We start from the raw sequence: 20,060 nt of genomic DNA on the forward strand, positions 1-20,060 counted from the left end.
TCCAATTGCTCCTATGGCTCTATCCAATTACACACAAATCAATTGTGGTTGGCTTGAATTTTCGTTACCAAATTGATTTAAGTGTAGCAGGACAAAATTGGATTTGACTGTTTTTAATAAGTAGCAAATTTTTAACAGTATTGGTATCATGAATTCATGTGCGAGCATGACTTAAAAATTAATATGCTAATCAATTACTCTCAAATACTTGATGCCATTGAATTAATTTCAAAAAAAAAAAAACTTGATGCCTTGTGTGTGACTTAACAAAACATAACCATAAAAAGGCATTATTTCTTTTTGAAAAAGGAACAGTACAATTGACTTCAAGTTCAAATGACACCTCTTCTCCTACAGAATGGAATGGAGCTTATAGACGTAGGTTCAACACTTTACTTATTAATTAAAAAAGAAAAATTGAAGAGTCTAAGAAACATGAATCTTATTAGTGTTTCAAAGGTCCAAGACTTCCACATGGGGCCTTTGCAACACCTGCCCCCAAGAAAATATCGTAGTCCCTAAGAAAGGCAAAGAAAAATTCTCACAACAAAATGGGGCCACTAGCCAAACCATCCTAGGTTGAAGCCGATCGGGAAAAAAAGGAGCAGAAAACTAGCAGAATTAAAGATAAACTTGAAGTTCGGAGTCTGGCTTACTATAAACCAATTTGTGGTTGTCCTAGTGCTTATCTGTTGGAATGTCAAGATCCTTGAATATTGGACTGTCAACTCCGACACCCATTGCGTTCAGGCCATTGTCAACATATATAACAGCACCGGTGATGGCAGAAGCCAAAGGTGATGCTAGAAAGGCAGCTGTGTTCCCCACTTCATCTGTTTAATCAGCTTATGAACTCAGTAAAATGTGATAAAATAGTGGAAATTGGAATAAAGCAGGTAAAATTGAAGGACAGAAAAATATGGAAAGTCACCTGCGGATAGTTCTTTTTGCAAAGGTGCATTGACTATTGAATAGTCAATCATCATGTCAATAAATCCAATTGCTTTTGCAGCACGGCTCCTTAGTGGACCTGAGGATCAAAGATACTTCAATCAACCAGGAAAACTGAGGCAGTGGTGATACCAGCAACTACTTGACATCTTTATGAAGCCTAAGTATCAATCAAGATCCAAAGAGGTCAAACAGACCCTGGACCCAAGATTTAAAACAATAAAAATCCTGAAAGTGGGAACAGATATACAATGTATAGAACTATTAAGGCCTCAAAAATCAATTTAGTTGGATTATGTTAGCTGAGCTGAGAATTATTAAGTCATTGTTAGTTAAAGCCGGTCATTGTAAAAGCAAGCTTTCATGAAATTCAGGAGCTTAAGATCTGATTAAGATACTCTAGACTTTTTAGGAAACTCCACCATAGAGTACCTAAAATTCTATCCATTCATTTTGAAATTAGTGGGTTGAATTTGGACACATCGTCAATAATTTAAGTAGATTCCAAAATGATGATTGTATTTATTTATTTTTTAGAAATCATATCCACTCATTTTAAACTGGGCAGATAGGAATATAGGAACTCTATAGTAGAATTACCCCTACAAACTAGGATCCTTATCCCTAAAGATCAGGATTTGAAGAAGAAAATGAACCGACCAAACCGCCTCTGGCTAGGGCAATGAGGCTCGTTTAAGATGGAGCAAGATGGGTAAATGGGTTGAGGCAAGGCTAGTGGTTTCAAGAATTACCAACCAATCCGCATATAGAAAGCATATAGATTCTAATAAGTACATCCTAACACACACACACACACAAAAACACTATCACTAGGATTAAAGTATCAAAGATATTTTTGAAAACCCAACAAAACCTTATCTCTAAGAAAAGTAGCATTAAGACACATGTTGAGCATTGGCAACAATAGCTATGATTTAAAACAATTCTTGTGGACCATGACATAGATGCATAAAATCTGAGATAGGAAACACTTTAAATTGAATTTTAAAAAAAGAAAGGGCCAAGTTACCTGCAGATATTGTGTTGACTCTGACTTTGTGTTTTCTACCCGCTTCAAAAGCAAGCACCTGAATGAATCAACATATGAAAATATAGGCCAAAAACATATCAAAATGAGGTTAAAAAAATGTGGTGCTAATAACAAGAAATGGATAGGTAGAAAGAAATGCAAACTTACTCGTGTGTCACTCTCCAGAGCAGCCTTTGCTGAACTCATACCTCCACCATACCTGAGTAAAATATATCAAGAGCTCCATCACCCAATGATAAATGACAACTCTTTAAACTGAACAGCGAAGCAAACAGTGCATGACATACATACCCAGGAATTATCCTTTCAGAAGCAATGTATGTAAGAGAAATTGAAGAACCACCTGTAACAACAACAGCCATATATCTGAGTTCCACATTTGCCTTGATGCAGTAAATCTAGTACAATGAAAAAAGCAAAGAACCAAGGACAAGAAGAAAATAAAGTATTTTGGATAATTGAGCATAGGAGATTGCCTGGATTCATTATTGGAATGAAATGTTTGAGTAAAGAAACATAGGAGTAACTTGATGCAGATATAGCTGCAAGATATCCATTCCTGGATGTCTCCAACAGAGGTTTAGTGACCTATTAAAGAGGTGATTGCTTGTTAACTTTAAGATTAATGACACATAGATATTCCACAATTTAAAAAAAAAGTACCTCTGGCCCATTTGCAAGTGAGTGAACAAGAATGTCGATGCTGCCAAAATCATTCTTCACAGATTCAGCAACTTCCTGCAAGGCAATTTAAAAACGAGTAGAACATTAGAGAGCATGTCATATTTGATAATGTTGGTGGGTCTGCATGTCTTAGCATATAGGTCAATGTTTTAATGAAATCTCAAAACCAGTAAGAAGAAAAATGCCTCTAGCAACTGAAGGTTAATAAAAGCTTTAAATAAATCAAATTACATATTGGCTTAATCTTCTGGTCAATGCATAGCTGTATGATAAGTGACAACAAAGTTTTTATAATTCCTAGGCTTGGCAAGGCAAGCACAAAAACAAAAGGAAAACCCTTCTAACAAATGAACTGATTGCAAACTCAAATAGTGACATGACAGAAAGAGAACAGATTACAGATTACAGCTAACAGTTTAGTCTTCAGATTAGATACAAGTCACATGTAATAGGTACGGAATGCACACTAGTCAACTAAGATGAACAATATAGCAGGCTTTGCCACCTCTTATAAACCTTTACATTTGAGAAGACCATAGTACTACCAAATTATGGGGGCACGAAACCCACCCCTCATATATGTCAGCTTACATATGCAGTTTTACAAAATTTTAAAGCATTGACTATCCCTTCTCTGTTAGTAAGTAACCCAGAAACTTGTGTAGCTTGTTCAAGAATCTAGAGCTTGAAACATGACACCTTAAAGTTACAAAACAAAATTAAAATTAATGTCTAACTTTAGCAGACCAACCCAAAAATTCAATTACTCACATGAATCATGTGTCTTAAGAAGCAAGGTAAAAAAAATTAAGAAAGATAAAAGACAAGCCTAACGTGGTGCTGCTTGTATCTTGGATTTCTGTTTAAAAATGTCATTGGCCCTACATCTAGGTTTGTTTTTGTTCAAGTGCAGACTGTATGAAAAGTGCCATGTCTGATGTGAATTTTGGCATTAATATCTCATTCAAATTCAAGTAGGCTGTCAATAAATGACTTCAAACCTTTTCTCAAACTCCAATTTAGGCTCTAAATGTTCCTCAACAGAAAATTCAAACAGAAATAGCAAAAGTGGAATAATATGATGTAATACCTGAACAGTCCAATTACTGGATCCTGCATAGCGTTTATTTGCTTTTATCTGCAAGAATTAACAACAGCATATGTTAATCAAGAACAGATATGACCCATTTTATACTTTGTAAGACTATAAATCTCTCCATTACATCTTCAGGTACATCCTCAAGGTTGTCAAAGACTGCATCCAAAGGATATACTTTAGTAATCTCCATTAAAGAGCCATCTGGCAACCTGAAACATCAAACTTTTTGTTAGTACCGGCCACTTACAAGTAATACCCAGTTTCCCTAAGTAAAAACTTACACACGTGATTCGTCAAATTTTCCACGTCGCAGGCTGGATTCAAAAATGTTCAAAGCCTACAAGAGTAGCTTCCTGGTTAGCAGTTATCCATTTCATGAGTCTTGGGAATTCTATTATAGGAAATCTCAAATGCATGACCCTAAAGATTAGGATGATTTACTTACAGGCACCCATGTGCCTAAGAGAATCTCAGCCCCTGCAGCAGCGAGGGATTTAGCTATTGCCCAACCATATCCGTTGTCATCAGCAACACCAGCAATAAATGCCCTCTTACCTACACATAGTGCAACTCGTTTTAGTTTTTAGTGGTATTTTTTTTTTTTTTTTAATTTTTTTAAATAGGGATACTTGTTGTAAGTATCAACTTAGCAGATTCGCTAAAGGTAACAATTCCAGGAGAATTATTGCAGAAGTTGAAAGACGATATCACCACAAAATTAGCAATCAAAAGAGGTTTGGTAAAGTGCTGTCTTTAGAGTAATATATTGGCTACAGATACAAGACCAGCTTTCACAAGGAAATACAGCCAAGAAAAAGTGGACATTGAGAAACAAAGATGTTACAGAGGTTGTTCCTTTAAATGTGACAGTTTCCACCAACAATTTTGAACAATCACAGGCCACAAATTGATAGGTCAATGAAAATTATAAGACAAATCATAACTGTTACAAGCTATCCCATAATAAGAAATAGAAGGACAGCAAGAGCACCATAAACACAAGAACTTTGAAACTCTTAGAAGGAATTGCATACGCACAAAAAGAAAAGCAAAAGAAAACTGACCTCTCAAATCAATTGGCAACCCTGAGATAGGCTTGTTTTCAGTAGCTTCAGACATTGCTTTTGTAACAACCTTATCAAATTTAATAGACGATGATGTAAAACTCCGCTGGAAAGGTTGTACGGATGATATATGGCATGCACTTGTAAGCTTATTCCGTGATACTGCCTTGGAATTGCCACCAAGAATTGCAGCACCTGCCTTGAAAAGTCTGCGAGAAGAAGAAATGCAGGGTCTTGCTGTTGCAATTTGCAGGCTGGAAGCGGCCGTTGTTGCCATCTCCAGTAAATGATATCTCACACTAGAGAAAAGAGATCTATTGGAAGCAAGGGCTCTTGTATTAATATATATTAAAAAAAAATAAAAAATGTATAGTAGATCTCGTAAAGAAAATGTCAATGATCTCTAGCTAGAATGGGAGAGGCCGTAGATTCAAGATCCGCCATGCATGTGTGTGTGATTTACCAATTGAAAAAAAAAAGGACAATTCTTTATATTACTATGTACAGAGCCGGCCCTTCCCTTAGGCGAGTTAGGCAATTGCCTAAGGCCCCCAAGTCCCAAAATTTTAGAAAAGAACCAACCGGGTAGTAGAGGATTTAGTTTCAAATGAATTACAAAAATAATCTGGCACATCCTTTTAACCAAAAAAAACAAAAATTTTGGTAAATCCTATTAAACATTGGTTCTAAACAAAATCATTGACCAAAAATCAACCAGATAAACTACAAATCCGATCTAAGAGATTAACCACAAAACAATCACAAATCAAAACAAATAAATCCACTCAAAACCCTAAAATTTTTACCTTTCTCTCTAGTCTCTGCTCTCCGCCTCTCTCTAGTCTCCAGCTGAACCGCCTCAGCCTCTCTCTGATTCTCTGCTCTCCGCCTCTCTCAAGTCTCAACTGCTCACCTCACCCCACCGTATCAGGTTCTGAGGTTCAGGAATCAGGTATAAAATTATAAATATTTGGGCTTTTATTTGTTAAGAACTTAAGATAACTTTGTTTGTTTGGGCCCTCCCTGGCTGGTTTTGTAACTTTGTTCATCATTATGGCTGCCTGGACCCTCCCTGGACTGGGCGTTAAGTTTGGGCCTTCAGGGTTTTTTTTTTTATTATATTTTTTAATTTTTTAATTTTTTTGTTATTTTTTTTATATTATTATTATTTTTTAAAGTCTGCATTTTTTTTTTTTTTTTAGTTATAGATAGGATTTGTTTGTTTGTTGTTCGTCTTCATTTTTTTTTTTTTTTTTTTTTGTGGGTGGGCCTTATTAATAAGTCTTGTGTCAGTGTTATGGCTGTGCTTAAATTTTTGTTTTGCTTATGCTTATTTTTTTTTTTCAATTTATGTAGCTTGAGATTGCTAAAAACTTGTTATTGTTCAGTGAAACTACAACAATACTTTTTATATAAATCAAGTTCTATTTCTCATTTGCTCTACATTTGAAAGTTATTTTTTTATTTTAGTCTTTATAAATATATTGTTTGATTAGAAATGTCTACTAGAAAATATATATTTGGATATGAAAAACTTAAAAAAAGAAGAAAAATTAATTGAGTCTCAAAAAGGATCAATGGATAAATTTGTTATTAATAATAAACAAAATATAACACAAAATTTAGATGAAAATATCACAAATGAGCAAAAAATTCACCACAATAATTTAGAAGAAGATAATGTTCAATTTTGCAACACAACAAATCTTGATAATGAACTTCAAAATAATTTAGAAGAAAATGAAAATAATTATGAAAAATATAATATAAAAATATTAAATAAACATTAATTTAATTAACATATAAGTATAAAAAAATGCCCAATTTTTAATTCTCACCTTAGGACCCAAAATGTCTAGGGCCACCCCTATTTCCCTCTCATCCTCTTTCTGCCTCAACCCACGTCACACCGTGCTCCATGGCTGATCACCAAGCTCTCCTTCTAAACCTCCATGGCCGGAGCTTTTTAAGCTCATCACCTCTAATCATGCATCACTACTGAAACCCAGCTAAAATCAAATCACGACCACCACCACAGCCAAAACCCAGTCAAAATCAAATCGCAACAAAAACCCAGAAGCCCACCAAATCACAAATCAAATCACACCCACCGAAATCAAAACACAAAACCTACAAAACAACCAAAATGACAAAATGAAAACACTGAAAGTGAACCCACCATTAAAAAAACATATATTGGTTTTGTTATTATATTTTAGAAGAAGAATCATCTTGTTGAACTAATTTTATATCCAAATTAATCAAACAAATAAATAAATAAACAAAAATCACACACCATAATCTGGTGAAGTCTCGTGAGTCATAATTTCACCTAAATGGATCGTCTGAGTTGAGAGGAAGAGATTTTTATAGTTTTTGGCTCGGCAGCACAATTTTCGATTTCCTTTCTTGACGTGGCTTTCGCTCGCTCTTCTCCTGTCAGCCTAGGCGACGTATAAAGAAAAATAAAAGGAAGAAGAACAAATCACTGCATAAAAAAGAAGAAAAGAAAAATAGTGGGAGAAGAAAGACGAACTGAGATTAGGTGCACTGTCGCAGGTATTTTTTTATACATTTTTTACTCTTTTTTTTTTTAAACTTTTTAACTCTCCTTTAATATATTTTATTTAATGGTTGAGATTGAAAGTTGTTTTTTCAACTTTTAATCTCAGCCATTAATTATAATTGTATCAGGGTATTACACCTGAATCTGAAAAAGACAAAGAGCTCTACAAATACATATACACATACCTATATACATACATAAGCACGCATAAACACATACACATACACATAAACATACATAAATATAAGCACGCATAAACACATACACATACACATACATAAGCACACATACACACACATACATAAACATACACATACACATATACATACACATACAAATACACATAAACATATACACACACACATAAATATATATATATATATACATAAACATAAATACACATACACAAAAACACGTATAAACTCAAATAAACGTAAACATACACACACATAAACTTAAATATAAACATAAAGACACATAAAGGCTCGATTTAGCACACTAAAGTAACTAACGAAATTGTTTGAGGATTGGTGTTAATTTGCAATTTTTTTCTAGTCTATATGAAGGTTTAATTTTTTTCAGTCTGTATGTGTGTTTATGTCTATGTATGTTTATGTTTATGTGTGTGTGTTTATGTGTATGTATGTTTATATTTGTTTGTTTTTGTTTATGTTTGTTTATGCGTGTTTATGTGTATGTGTGTTTATATTTGTTTGTTTTTGTGTATGTTTGTTTGTGTTTGTGTTTGTGTTTGTGTTCATGTATGTTTATGTAAATATGTGTTTATGTTTATATTTATGTTTATAAATATAAATATATATAAACATACACACATACATAAACATACACACGTATATACACACTCATACACATACACATACATAAACATACATACATATATAAACATACATAAATATAAATAAACATAAATATAAACACACATACACATAAATATAAATATAAACATAAACATACACATACACACATATACACATACACACATATAAACATACACATACACATACATATACACACTCATACACATACACATACATAAATACACATACACATACACATATATTTCTAATTCTCGCCTTAGGCCCAAAAATGTCTAGGGCCGCCCCTGACTATGTATATATTTATAACTTAATACTTCTAATAAGATATATTAGTGTACAGTATTCCTCTTCCATTAAATTTCAAAGCGTAAAAAAAAAAAGTCAGTTCTTGCATGCCCAACTTCTGCCAGGGCTTGCATCAAATAAAAATAAAAATCTAGAAACAGCTCATTTTACTCAACAATCCAAAATTACACAAGAAGATAACAATGGACAGAATTTTCTTTCCAACCAGTTTGGAGGAAAATTACTCCAATTTTCTATCCACGTGTGCTTTTAATCATATGAATTATTTAAATGTCATGCACCTTATATCAATGACTTAAATAGTTCATTTGATTAAGAAACACAAGGATGAACATATGAATCACCATGTAATGGTTTAGTGGTGAAAATAGGCACCCAAAAAAAGGATTTTTTTTCCCAATAGTTTTAAGTATGAAAAAAGATCATTTTAAAGTTTAAGAACAAAAAGTATAATGTTCTCAATAGTTTAGGAACAAAAAGAAAGAGCTTATTAAAGTGTAGGAACAAAAATCAAAATTGCAAACTTTAGGTACAAAAGCAATAGTTTAGCTTTTTTATTCATTACAATTCTTATTATTTATGGTTAAAAATCAATGATTGCTAATCTAAATTTCAATTTTTTTTTTTTTTCTACAGTGAGTTGAGGGGATGTTGCCCCCAAATTTCCTTCTTTTAAATTTCTATTTCCTTCAAATCAGTGAAACTATTGTTCACAAAATCCTGATTTATTACACCATGCTAATGAAAGCAATAACTCATAGTTTGGTACACAGCAGTGAAAAATCTAAAAGAAACCCAAAAATCAAAACCCATCAATCAGCCAAAAAAAAAAAAACCCAAAACACACTTACACTGTAGTGGAAAATCTAAAAATAAATCCATAAGTAATAAAAAATAAAAAATTTAAGCAGAACCCAGAAACACACGAGCAGGGATCAAGTAAAATGTGGGGACTTCAACCTCAAACATCTAACAATTTCAATAACAACATACATACATACATACATACATACATACAGAGAGAGAGAGAGAGAGAGAGAGAGAGAGAGAGAGAGAAATATTGACCTTTGTGTGAGAGAAGGCAGCAATGCGGAGAGCAAAATGGTGAAGAGAACGATGAGAGAGAAGTGAACGATGTTAGTTTGGTTGGGACTGGGAGCTAAAAGACTAAAGAGAGGCGCTTCGGAAATGTCGAAAGCTAAGCAGATCGAAAAATGTTTGCTACTTTACTATAAGGAAAATGCCATCACACGACTTTTGCCACTATTTTTGTACCAATTTACGCAAAATCGGGAGCGGTAGAGTAAAAGTGGGTCCACTGTTTCACCGCTAGTAATTAAAAGTGAGGAGTCCACCACCACTCAGCTGTTCATAACTTGTTACGTGAGTAATTTGTGACAAAAATTATAGTCCTAGTATCACTCTTGAAATAATGTCTTTACTTGCACTTTTTTTTTTGGAAACACATGGCTTTACTTGTACTTAGTTGTTGGACTTTGATTCATGACGTCAAGCACTAGTATGTGTTCAAACTTATGAAAATAATTATATTATAAACAGTGATAATATTTGACATGACTAACAAACGCTACATAAAATCGGGTTCTAATTAGCATAATGGATAAAGTTTTTTATAATTGAATAAGAGATCGAAAGTTCAATCCTCGCATACACCAAAAACTTATTGATGTTTTGCTTTGATGATAAAAAACCCAATTATCAAAAGTAAACACCATAAGTTGAAACTCTATAAAAAAAAAAAAAAAAAAAAAAAAAAAACACAACAACACAACACAACACAAATACATACAAGTTTTGTGAATGCTGTACACACAATTTTCGTAAAAGATAGATCACACGATCACGAAATAGTGTAACAAATAATCAACTTGTATTTGATTTGTATATATGTGTGTGAGTACAATTCTCTGTATGAATCTTTACAATGAAAGAGTATAATAAATTCCTCTGATTCGATCTCCAAGAAACGTTACGATCCAAAGGGGCTATGAAGCTTGATCTTGAATCGTGATGTGATGTCTCCAAGTTGAATGAATAGTCGAACGTGCTTGATTTGATGCGAGGGTCGTTGGCTTGATCTCGAACTAGGTTAAAGGAGAATCCCCACTTTGATTTGAAGAAGTAGGAATAGGCCTTGATGAACAATGGACTTCTTGTGAACTTTAGAGATGACTCTCTATTTTGGCAGAGTGTCGGTAGTGTTTGTTTTTTTTTCTCTAAGTGTTTTCCCTTTTCTCATATGAGAAGCCCCTATTTATAGGCAACTCAATCATATTTAATTTGGAATTTTCTCTCAGCATTTATTGAGAGCTAATTATGGATTTAATTTAGTCTCCCATTTAATAAGAACTTTCCATATAGGTCTTTTCTTCTGACATTGCCATATGGCTTTCTTATTTGATGTTGCCACGTGGCTTGATTTCATTTGTTGATTGTCCGCCTCATCAATTGAAGATTAGTTTGATCACAGATATTTTATCATGAACAATCGGACAGTTGTGAGTACATCATAAAATTTTGATGTCTACAAATGCCCCCACTTCAAGATTCGACTTTGCATCTTTCTGATGCAAGGAAGACGAGGCTTGAAGTATTTTATTAATTCCAATTTTGGACTTAGTTCACAGGAAAGCAAGATCTTCATCCACGTAAAAGAAGATTTTGGCTTCCTCAATCTCAATGCTGTACATTACAGTTTTAGCATTGGATTGAAGAGTATTGTTCCATGGTCTTAGTTAGGCATACGGCCCATTTATCATCTGATTTTTTTTTTTTTTTCAAGTCACTTGACGCCTTGTCAGCTTGATTGCACAAAAGTCTTTGTTTTGGACCACAGGCCCACGGTTGTCTTCTTAGTAGAGTCGGTGTTGAAGTTATCTTGCTCAGCAAGGCCCCCCTTTTTTTGAACACTGGGTTTCACTTTCACGGGCCTGGTCACAGACAAAAGACTTCTCCTTGCAAGCCCGCCTTAGTTTTGTTGGGTAGGTCGGTGCCACAATTGTCTTGCTCGACAAGCCCTTTTTTTTTTTTTTTTCCTTAGCCGCACTCTTGCGAATCAGTAGGGCTTCTTTTGAGTACCATCTCTATAAAAGGAGGTGATGTTTCAAGGGCTAGAGGCAATTGAGCGCCGTTTTGTTTTCTTGAGTTTTTTTTTTTTTCTTTTCTTCAGCCGTAGCAGGCATTCTTCCTCTTTTTCCATTCTTTTTTTTTTTTTGCTTGTCTTTGTATTTTCTTTACTATTATTTTGTGTTGAACGACTTGATTTACTCTGTGTAGGTCATAGAAGTTGCACTGCGTGAGCCGAGCATCAATTTCAAGCGAGCTAGCCTCCTATCCTTGTCTCGACGTTCAACGGATTCGAGCAACAGCGGTCTTCTTGTCACCTCCGAGTTGTTAAGCTTCATCAGTGCATCCATTTCACTGCCCTTTGTCTCGTGACCACTGGTGTGAGTGCTTCATTTACGCAACCTTCTTACTGTCTTCGTCTTGCGGCCATCAGTGCGAGAATTTTGTCGGCGCATCCTTTCGTCACTGCGAGAGCTTCGCTGGCGCATCCTTTTGACTCCCTTCGCCATTGCCTTCGTCCCGTGATCATCGGTGCAAGAGCTTGGTCGGCGCATTCTTTCATCAGTGTGAGAGCATCGTCGGTGCGAGACCCCATTGGCGTGAGTGCTTCATCTACGCAACCTTCTCACTGCCTTAGTCTTGCAGTCATTAGTGCGAGAGCTTTGTCGGCGCATCCTTCCGTCACTGCGAGAGCTTCGCTGGTGCATCCTCTTGACTCCCTTCTCCACTGCCTTCGTCCCGTGATCATCGGTGCAAGAGCTTGGTCGGCGCATCCTTCCGTCACTGCGAGAGCATAGTCGGTGCGAGACCCCATTGGCGGCTTCATCATTGATCAACCTTCTTGAGTCGGCGCTGAGTCCAGAGCTTTGTTCCGCCCTTCGTCTAAGCATCCAACGGATCACATTTATTGCCCTCGTTCCACAACTATAGGTGCGTAGCTCTGTCCGCGTACCCGTCGTCTTCACCTCACGACTGTTGGTGCCAAAGCATTGGCGGCTTCATCATTGATCAACCTTCTTGAGTCGGCGCTGAGTCCAGAGCTTTGTTCTGCCCTTCGTCTAAGCATCCAACGGATCACATTTACTGCCTTTATTCCACACCATAGATGCGGAGCTCTGTTCGCATACCCGTCGTCTTCACCTCACGGCTGTTGGCGTTGGAGCATTGAGAGAGCCACATATCGGATTCAAGCATCAATTTTTTTTTTCATCACTTGAAGGCAATTCTGCAGTGAGATTTCTGCTTCATCTTTGGACTACGCTCCTCTTCTTTCAGCATCTTGCGGATTCGAGCATTGGCGGTTTCATCCTGGACTTTGCACTGCTACCTTCCTCTTAGACTTTGTGCTGCTGCCTACGTCTTCACGTGACAACCAAGGTGCATACTAAATACACGCCTAGAGCTTCAATGCCTCCATACGGACACATGGTTTCTTTGTAGCCTTGAACTTCAATGCCACGCCTAACCAAAAGCTATAACATGGTTTTTTTTCAAGTTTGGCTAATGGACATGCAAGCCTCTACGTGTCCTTTTCTTCACATGCATGTTAATGCAAGCCTCTACGTGTCCATCATATGGTCATTTCAACACCTACACACGATGTTTGCATGTTACTGTGGAATGAGTTTGAATCTGAATACCTCATGCCCCTTCTTTCTAATAAGCCGTGCTTCTTTTTTTTTTTTTTTTTTTTTTTTTTTTTTTTTTTTAATTATTATTATTGATGGTGTCATAAATAAATCCTCAAGTCCATAACTCGTCCATATGTCTCGTCCAACAAAAGAAGCTACAATAGGCGATGAAAATTACAAGCGTACTGGCGAACCTCGTCCATACATGGACGAGCAATACCTCGTGAGATCTATTTATCAGTTATGAACGTCAAGCCTTCCAAGATGATCTCGTTATCTTCCACTGAAGATGGACGAGATCATCCTTGAGGTGTCGTCCATCCTGACTATGGATGGACGAGTTCATCAGCGTCCGACCTAAGTAACTTCCACAGCGGTTATGGAAGTTACTCCTAATTCGCCGGACTCCTCGACATTGGGAACGGTTCCTAAACAGATAAACCGTTCCACACACACACTATATAAGGCTTCTTCGATGAAAGGTAAGGTGGGTCAGACACTTTTACTTTTGAGAGAACATTTCTTCGTTACAGAGAGTTCAAAGTAACTAACTTGATCATCGGAGGATTTTTGGCCGGTCCCCCACCGGTCCCCTCTGATTCTGTGTCCTTTGTATTACAGGAAATAGCCTAAAGATCAACGTTCGAGTCCTATCAACCCACTGATAAAGGGAGAATCATCAGTTGGCGCCGTCTGTGGGAAAAATTGTTTCACAGTTTACTTCTCCGTGACAAAGGGTCGATGGTTCGGACTAGATCAAGGGCTACTAGCCCAGGCCATCAGGGAAGCAGCAACCCGCATCGTGATCGCCAGTCTGCCCCGGTCATGCAGTCATCTGCCCAACATGCACAATCTATGGCAGACGCTATGGCGGAGTTGACTCGCCAAAACCAAGAATTACGAATGGAGATCAATATGAGGAGGCAAACGCATGAAGAGCGTGAAGGTGGACAAACACAAAGTCATGGCGGAAGAGAGAATACCGAAGTTGGAAGTCAGTTTAGAGGCACCACTTCGCGAACGGTACCACACCTGAAGGAAGAAGTGGATCAAATGAAGAGAGTTATGGAGGAAATGAAGGAAAATATGAAAAGGGCGAATCCGATAGAAGATTTGGTTCACAGGACTGACTCTCCCTTCACGGCTTCCATCAACGGTCACCCCCTCCCATCAAAGTTCAAGTTGCCTTCTCTGGATTCATATGATGGAACACGTGACCCGTTTGATCACATAGCCACTTTCAAGACCACCATGCATCTTCAAGGGGTGCCTGATGAGATAATGTGTAGAGCCTTCCCTACCACCCTTAAGGGTTCAGCACGAGTTTGGTTTAGCAAAATACCTCCAAATTCGGTGAGTTCTTTTGAAGAGTTGAGTAAGTTATTTGTTAACAATTTCATTGGAGGACAAAGGCACAAGCGTTCCTCGTCCAGTTTGTTGACGATAGAGCAGGGAGAGAACGAGAGCCTTCGGTCGTTTATCACCCGTTTTAACAGAGAAGCTCTCAGTGTGGACGAAGCAGATGATAAGCTTCTACTGGCAGCCTTCCACAACGGGGTGAATTCGGATCTGTTTATACACAAGCTCTATGAAAAAGAGCCCCAGTCCATGGCCGAACTCGTCCATTCGGCTCAGAATTTTATGAATGCAGAAGATGCAATCATCGCTAAGAAGAGGAAGAGGTCCGAGAGAATGGATGCAAATCCCAGTCGTCATCACGAGCAAGGAACTCGTCCAAAGAAGGGACGGACGGAGGAAAGGAGAGATCGAGAAAGTAAGAAGCCAGGCCCTCCAGTACGGAACCAGCAGTATACCCCTTTAAACGCCCCACTTGAGCAAGTCCTTATGCAAATCAAGGATGATCCCTCACTGAAGTGGCCGGAGAAATTGAAGGGTGATCCCAACAAGCGCAACAGGAACAAGTACTGTCGCTTTCATAGGGATCATGGTCATAACACGGACGAGTGTTTTGACTTGAAGCAACAAATTGAAAATCTCATAAGGCAAGGGAAGTTGAGGGGTTTCCTTGGACGAGACCAGATGGACGAGAAACAGAAGGGAAAGATGGAAGATTCATCGCGACCACCACTCGGGGAGATAAGAGTCATCATTGGGGGAAGTTCAACTGGCCGGTCGTCCAAGTCCAAGAAAGCATACTTGAAGGTAGTACAGAACGTCCAGCTTACCGGACGATCACCGAGAGCAATGTCTATGGACGAGCAGGCAATCACTTTCACGGACGAGGATGCTGACAGAATTCATCACCCTCATGATGATGCCCTCGTCATCTCCCTACTAATTGCAAACTACACAACCAGAAGAGTGCTTGTGGACAATGGAAGCTCAGCAGACATTTTATACTATCCAGCTTTTCAGCAAATGAGATTAGGACGAGACCAGCTCCGTCCAGTGAACTCCCCCCTAGTAGGTTTTGGTGGGATGAAGGTGCAACCAGTGGGTACCATTTCCTTATCCGTGGTAGTGGGGGCATATCCACAACAACTTACCAAGGACGTCAACTTCCTTGTGGTAGATTGTCCATCCTCCTACAATGCCATCATTGGAAGACCAACTTTGAATAGCTGGAAAGCTGTTACCTCCACTTACCATTTATCAGTCAAGTTTCCAATGGAATATGGGGTAGGACAGGTACAAGGTGACCAACTGGCAGCAAGAGAATGTTACTTGGCCATGCTGGCCATGGATGAACAAGTTCAAGCAATGAATATTGAAGAAAAGAAGGTTGTAGCAGAGCCTACTGAAGCATTGGAAGATATTTCCTTGGATGAAGTTAACCCTGAGAGGTGTACCAGGGTTGGAGCAGATTTAGAAGAGAAGATTAAAAAGGACCTCGTCCAATTTTTGAAGAAAAACATTGATGTGTTCGCGTGGAGTCACGAGGATATGCCGGGTATAGACCCTAGTGTCATTACCCACCGTTTGAATGTATGTCCTTCCTCTAAGCCTGTGCGGCAAAAGAAGAGGGTGTTTGCCCCTGAGAGAGATAGTGCAATCAAGGACGAGGTCCAGAAGCTGATGGTAGCAAAGTTCATTCGGGAAGTGTATTACCCGGATTGGTTGGCCAATGTAGTAATGGTCAAAAAAGCGAATGGCAAGTGGAGAATGTGCGTGGACTTCACTGATCTGAACAAGGCTTGCCCCAAGGATAGCTACCCGCTACCGCGCATTGACCAGTTAGTAGACTCAACTGCAGGACACAAATTGCTTAACTTCATGGATGCCTTTTCAGGATACAATCAGATAAGAATGGACGAGGCTGACCAAGAGAAGACATCTTTTGTAACCAGTCAAGGCTTATTCTGCTATAAGGTGATGCCGTTTGGCTTGAAGAATGCAGGGGCAACATATCAGAGGTTGGTCAACCACATGTTTCGTCCACAGATTGGGCGGAATGTAGAAGTCTACGTAGATGACATGCTGGTGAAAAGTCAAGACGAAGGAAGACATCTAGACGACCTGCAGGAGACATTCGAGACATTAAGGCAGTATCACATGAAGCTAAATCCTAGCAAATGTGTCTTTGGAGTATCATCAGGGAAATTCCTTGGCTTTATGGTATCCCACAGGGGAATTGAAGCGAATCCAGATAAAATTCAAGCAATATTGGACATGAAGCCACCGCAAAATACCAAGGAAATCCAATCCCTCACTGGACGAGTCGCTGCGCTTAACAGGTTTGTCTCTAAAGCTACTGATAAATGTTTGCCATTTTTTAAGGTTCTCAAAAAAGCATTCGAATGGACCGACGAGTGTCAGAGAGCTTTTGAAGATTTGAAAGTATACCTTACCATGGCACCGCTGCTGAGTCCATCAGTGGAAGGAGAGGAACTATATTTGTACCTAGCAGTAACCCCGCACGCCGTGAGCTCGGCATTGATAAGAGAGGAGGATAAAGTGCAAAGACCTGTGTACTATACAAGCAAGGCATTGAAAGGAGCGGAAGGACGGTATCCGCAAATGGAGAAGTTGGCCTTCGCACTAATCACAGCATCACGGAAGCTGAGGCATTATTTCCAAGCACATGTCATTAATGTTATGACAGATCATCCTCTTAAAAAGGCAATGAATAGGCCGGAAGCTGCAGGACGATTAATCCAGTGGGCTGTGGAGCTAAGTGAGTTCGATATCAGGTATCTACCAAGGCATGCCATTAAAGCTCAAGCCCTAGCAGATTTTATTGCGGAGTTTACCCCAAGTCATAACGAAACAGAGGACAGTAAGAGATGGATCGTTCATGTGGATGGTTCGTCCACACGGCATGCAGGAGGAATTGGTGTGGTCCTGCAGTCCCCAGAGGGAGATAAACTGAAACATAAAGTCCGTCTACAGTACCAAGCGACAAACAATGAAGTCGAATATGAAGCCCTCCTCAAAGGGCTAGAATTGGCAAAGTCCGTGGAAGCAAAGTCCATATGTGTCATGGGGGATTCCCAACTGATCATGGGGCAAGTGAATGGGATGTATGAGGCGAAGGAAGAACGAATGAAGAAGTATCTTGGTAGGGTGATGCGCCTTGTGAAAAGGTTTGAAAAAGCTGACTTCGTTCAAATCCCAAGGGAGGAGAACGTGGAAGCTGATACTATAGCTAAGGAGGCCTCAGCAGACGAATCATTAGAGAAGTCAGACGAAGTTCAATATGTGCCAAGTATAGATGCCCAGGAAGTACAGCAGGTTGATAACAAAGAAAATTGGATGACTCCCATTATATCCTATTTGAAAGACGGACAACTACCAGAAGAAAAGGACGAGGCCAGAAAGGTGAGGGTGAGGTCAGCTAGATACGTCCTTATGAATGGAGTTCTATACAAGAGAGGTTTCTCTCAACCTTACCTTAGATGTTTAGCTCCGGACGAAGCAAACTACGTGCTGAGAGAAGTTCATGAAGGGGCATGTGGCAATCATTCGGGAGCAAGATCACTTGTCCACAAGGTCGTCCGTGCAGGGTACTACTGGCCGAACATGCAAGCTGATGCTAAAGCATACGTTAAGGTCTGCGACCAGTGCCAGCGATTCAGCAACGTCCCCAGGCAACCATCGGAATACCTCACCCCAATGGTGGCACCGTGGCCCTTCGCACAATGGGGACTGGACATTTTGGGTCCCTTCCCTTTGGGAGTAAGGCAGATGAAGTTTCTAGTGGTGGGCATCGATTACTTCACCAAATGGGTGGAGGCAGAACCGTTGGCAAATATCACGCAACAGAATGTGAAAAACTTCGTGTGGAAGAACATCGTATGCAGATTTGGAGTGCCGAAGGTATTGGTGTCTGATAACGGACGACAATTCGACAATGCACTCTTCAAGGACTTCTGCTCACATTTTGGAATTCAGAACCATTACTCCTCGCCTGCACACCCCCAAGCCAACGGCCAGGCTGAAGTTGCAAACCGATCCTTGTTGAAAATCATCAAGACTCGGCTTGAGGGGGCAAAGGGAGTGTGGCCAGATGAATTACCAGGAGTTTTATGGGCGTATAGGACCACAGTGAGGACACCTACAGGAGAGACTCCTTTCAAACTAGCCTATGGAAGTGATGCAGTCATACCTGCAGAAGTACATATGGCTAATCATAGGGTGATGATGTATCAAGACAAGGATAATGAAGATCTACTTCGTCTGAACCTCGATTTAATAGACGAGGTAAGGACAAATGCAGAACACCGGGCAGCAAAGTATAAGAATCTCATGGCTAAGCAGTATGACGCGGTGGTGAAGCCTAGGCGTTTCAACATTGGAGATCTCGTCCTGAGAAAGGTCTCTTTGTCGACCAAGAACCCGGCACATGGGAAATTGGGCCCAAACTGGGAAGGACCCTATAAAGTTATCAACTGTAAAAGGCAAGGATCCTACTACCTGGAGGCCCTGGACGGGAGAAAGCTGGAACATCCTTGGAATGTGGAGCACCTGAGGAGGTACTACCAGTAAGAGTGAACCTATGGACGAGACTGGGTCTTATATGTCTAATTACCCTACTACTACGTATGATGCTGTTTGTGTTTGATACTATTATATTTGGTGTTGCTTATGTGTGGAGTTTGAAACTATGATCTTATTACTTATTATAGTTGTGTTATGGTTATGGACGAAGTCATGAAGTATGTATTTATTAAATAAAAAGGCATCAGTGTGCATATGCCTTGTCTGTAAACAATATTTATGTTATGTGCTAAATGTTGTGTGAAATTTCTCCATGATATTATCGTCCAAGTCAATCCTCAAGAGGGTTGAAAGATCCAAGACGAACAAAATCTCTGGACGCAGAGATGTAACGTCTAAATTTTCTAAGGAAAAAACCACATCCACACTCGTCCAACTCATGGACGAGACAGAGCCAACTGAAACAATCCAAAATCTGGACGAGAGAAAAAGTTGGCAAAATAAGTAAGATGGTAAGTAAAATTAGTTTGCAAGTCCTAAGACGAATCAAGCTAATTAAAAATACTACCTACTAAGACGAGTTAGACTACATGAAAAATATGTAATCTCGATATGGACGAGCTAAAGTTGGAGTTAAAATAGCTTGGCAACATTCGTCCATGAAAATGAAATCACTCGTCCATGCAAAGATAATAAAAATTCATTCAAAGGGTAGACTTCCTACGTCCAAAAAACCCTGATTAGTTTGGAAAGCAGAAACTACTTAAAAACCCGTCCTAAAACCATGGACGAGTATAATGTATTCTTGTTACATAAAGGAAGGTCCAAAAACAAAGGACCAAATAAAAAAAAAGAGAAAAACCACTAAGGTTAAAAGTCTCGTC

The 20,060-nt window shown here is 38.8% G+C and overlaps 1 protein-coding gene across 1 annotated transcript; it reads right to left on the reverse strand.

Annotated features, from left to right (window-relative positions):
- Window positions 1-274: 274 nt before the first annotated feature.
- LOC115977634 (enoyl-[acyl-carrier-protein] reductase [NADH], chloroplastic-like) lies at window positions 275-5,836 on the reverse strand. Its single transcript, XM_031099625.1, has 13 exons — window positions 5,656-5,836; window positions 4,850-5,163; window positions 4,231-4,340; window positions 4,067-4,122; window positions 3,910-3,994; window positions 3,777-3,824; window positions 2,666-2,740; window positions 2,479-2,590; window positions 2,294-2,345; window positions 2,150-2,201; window positions 1,982-2,039; window positions 932-1,030; window positions 275-833 (listed from the first exon to the last, which is right to left on the reverse strand). Exons 2-13 carry the CDS (start codon window positions 5,124-5,126, stop codon window positions 679-681), a joined length of 1,179 nt encoding a protein of 392 aa, XP_030955485.1. The 5' UTR covers window positions 5,127-5,163; window positions 5,656-5,836; the 3' UTR covers window positions 275-678.
- Window positions 5,837-20,060: the final 14,224 nt, after the last annotated feature.

Source organism: Quercus lobata, chromosome 1 (genome assembly GCF_001633185.2).
Source record: "Quercus lobata isolate SW786 chromosome 1, ValleyOak3.0 Primary Assembly, whole genome shotgun sequence".
In the NCBI taxonomy this organism is placed as follows: domain Eukaryota; kingdom Viridiplantae; phylum Streptophyta; class Magnoliopsida; order Fagales; family Fagaceae; genus Quercus; species Quercus lobata.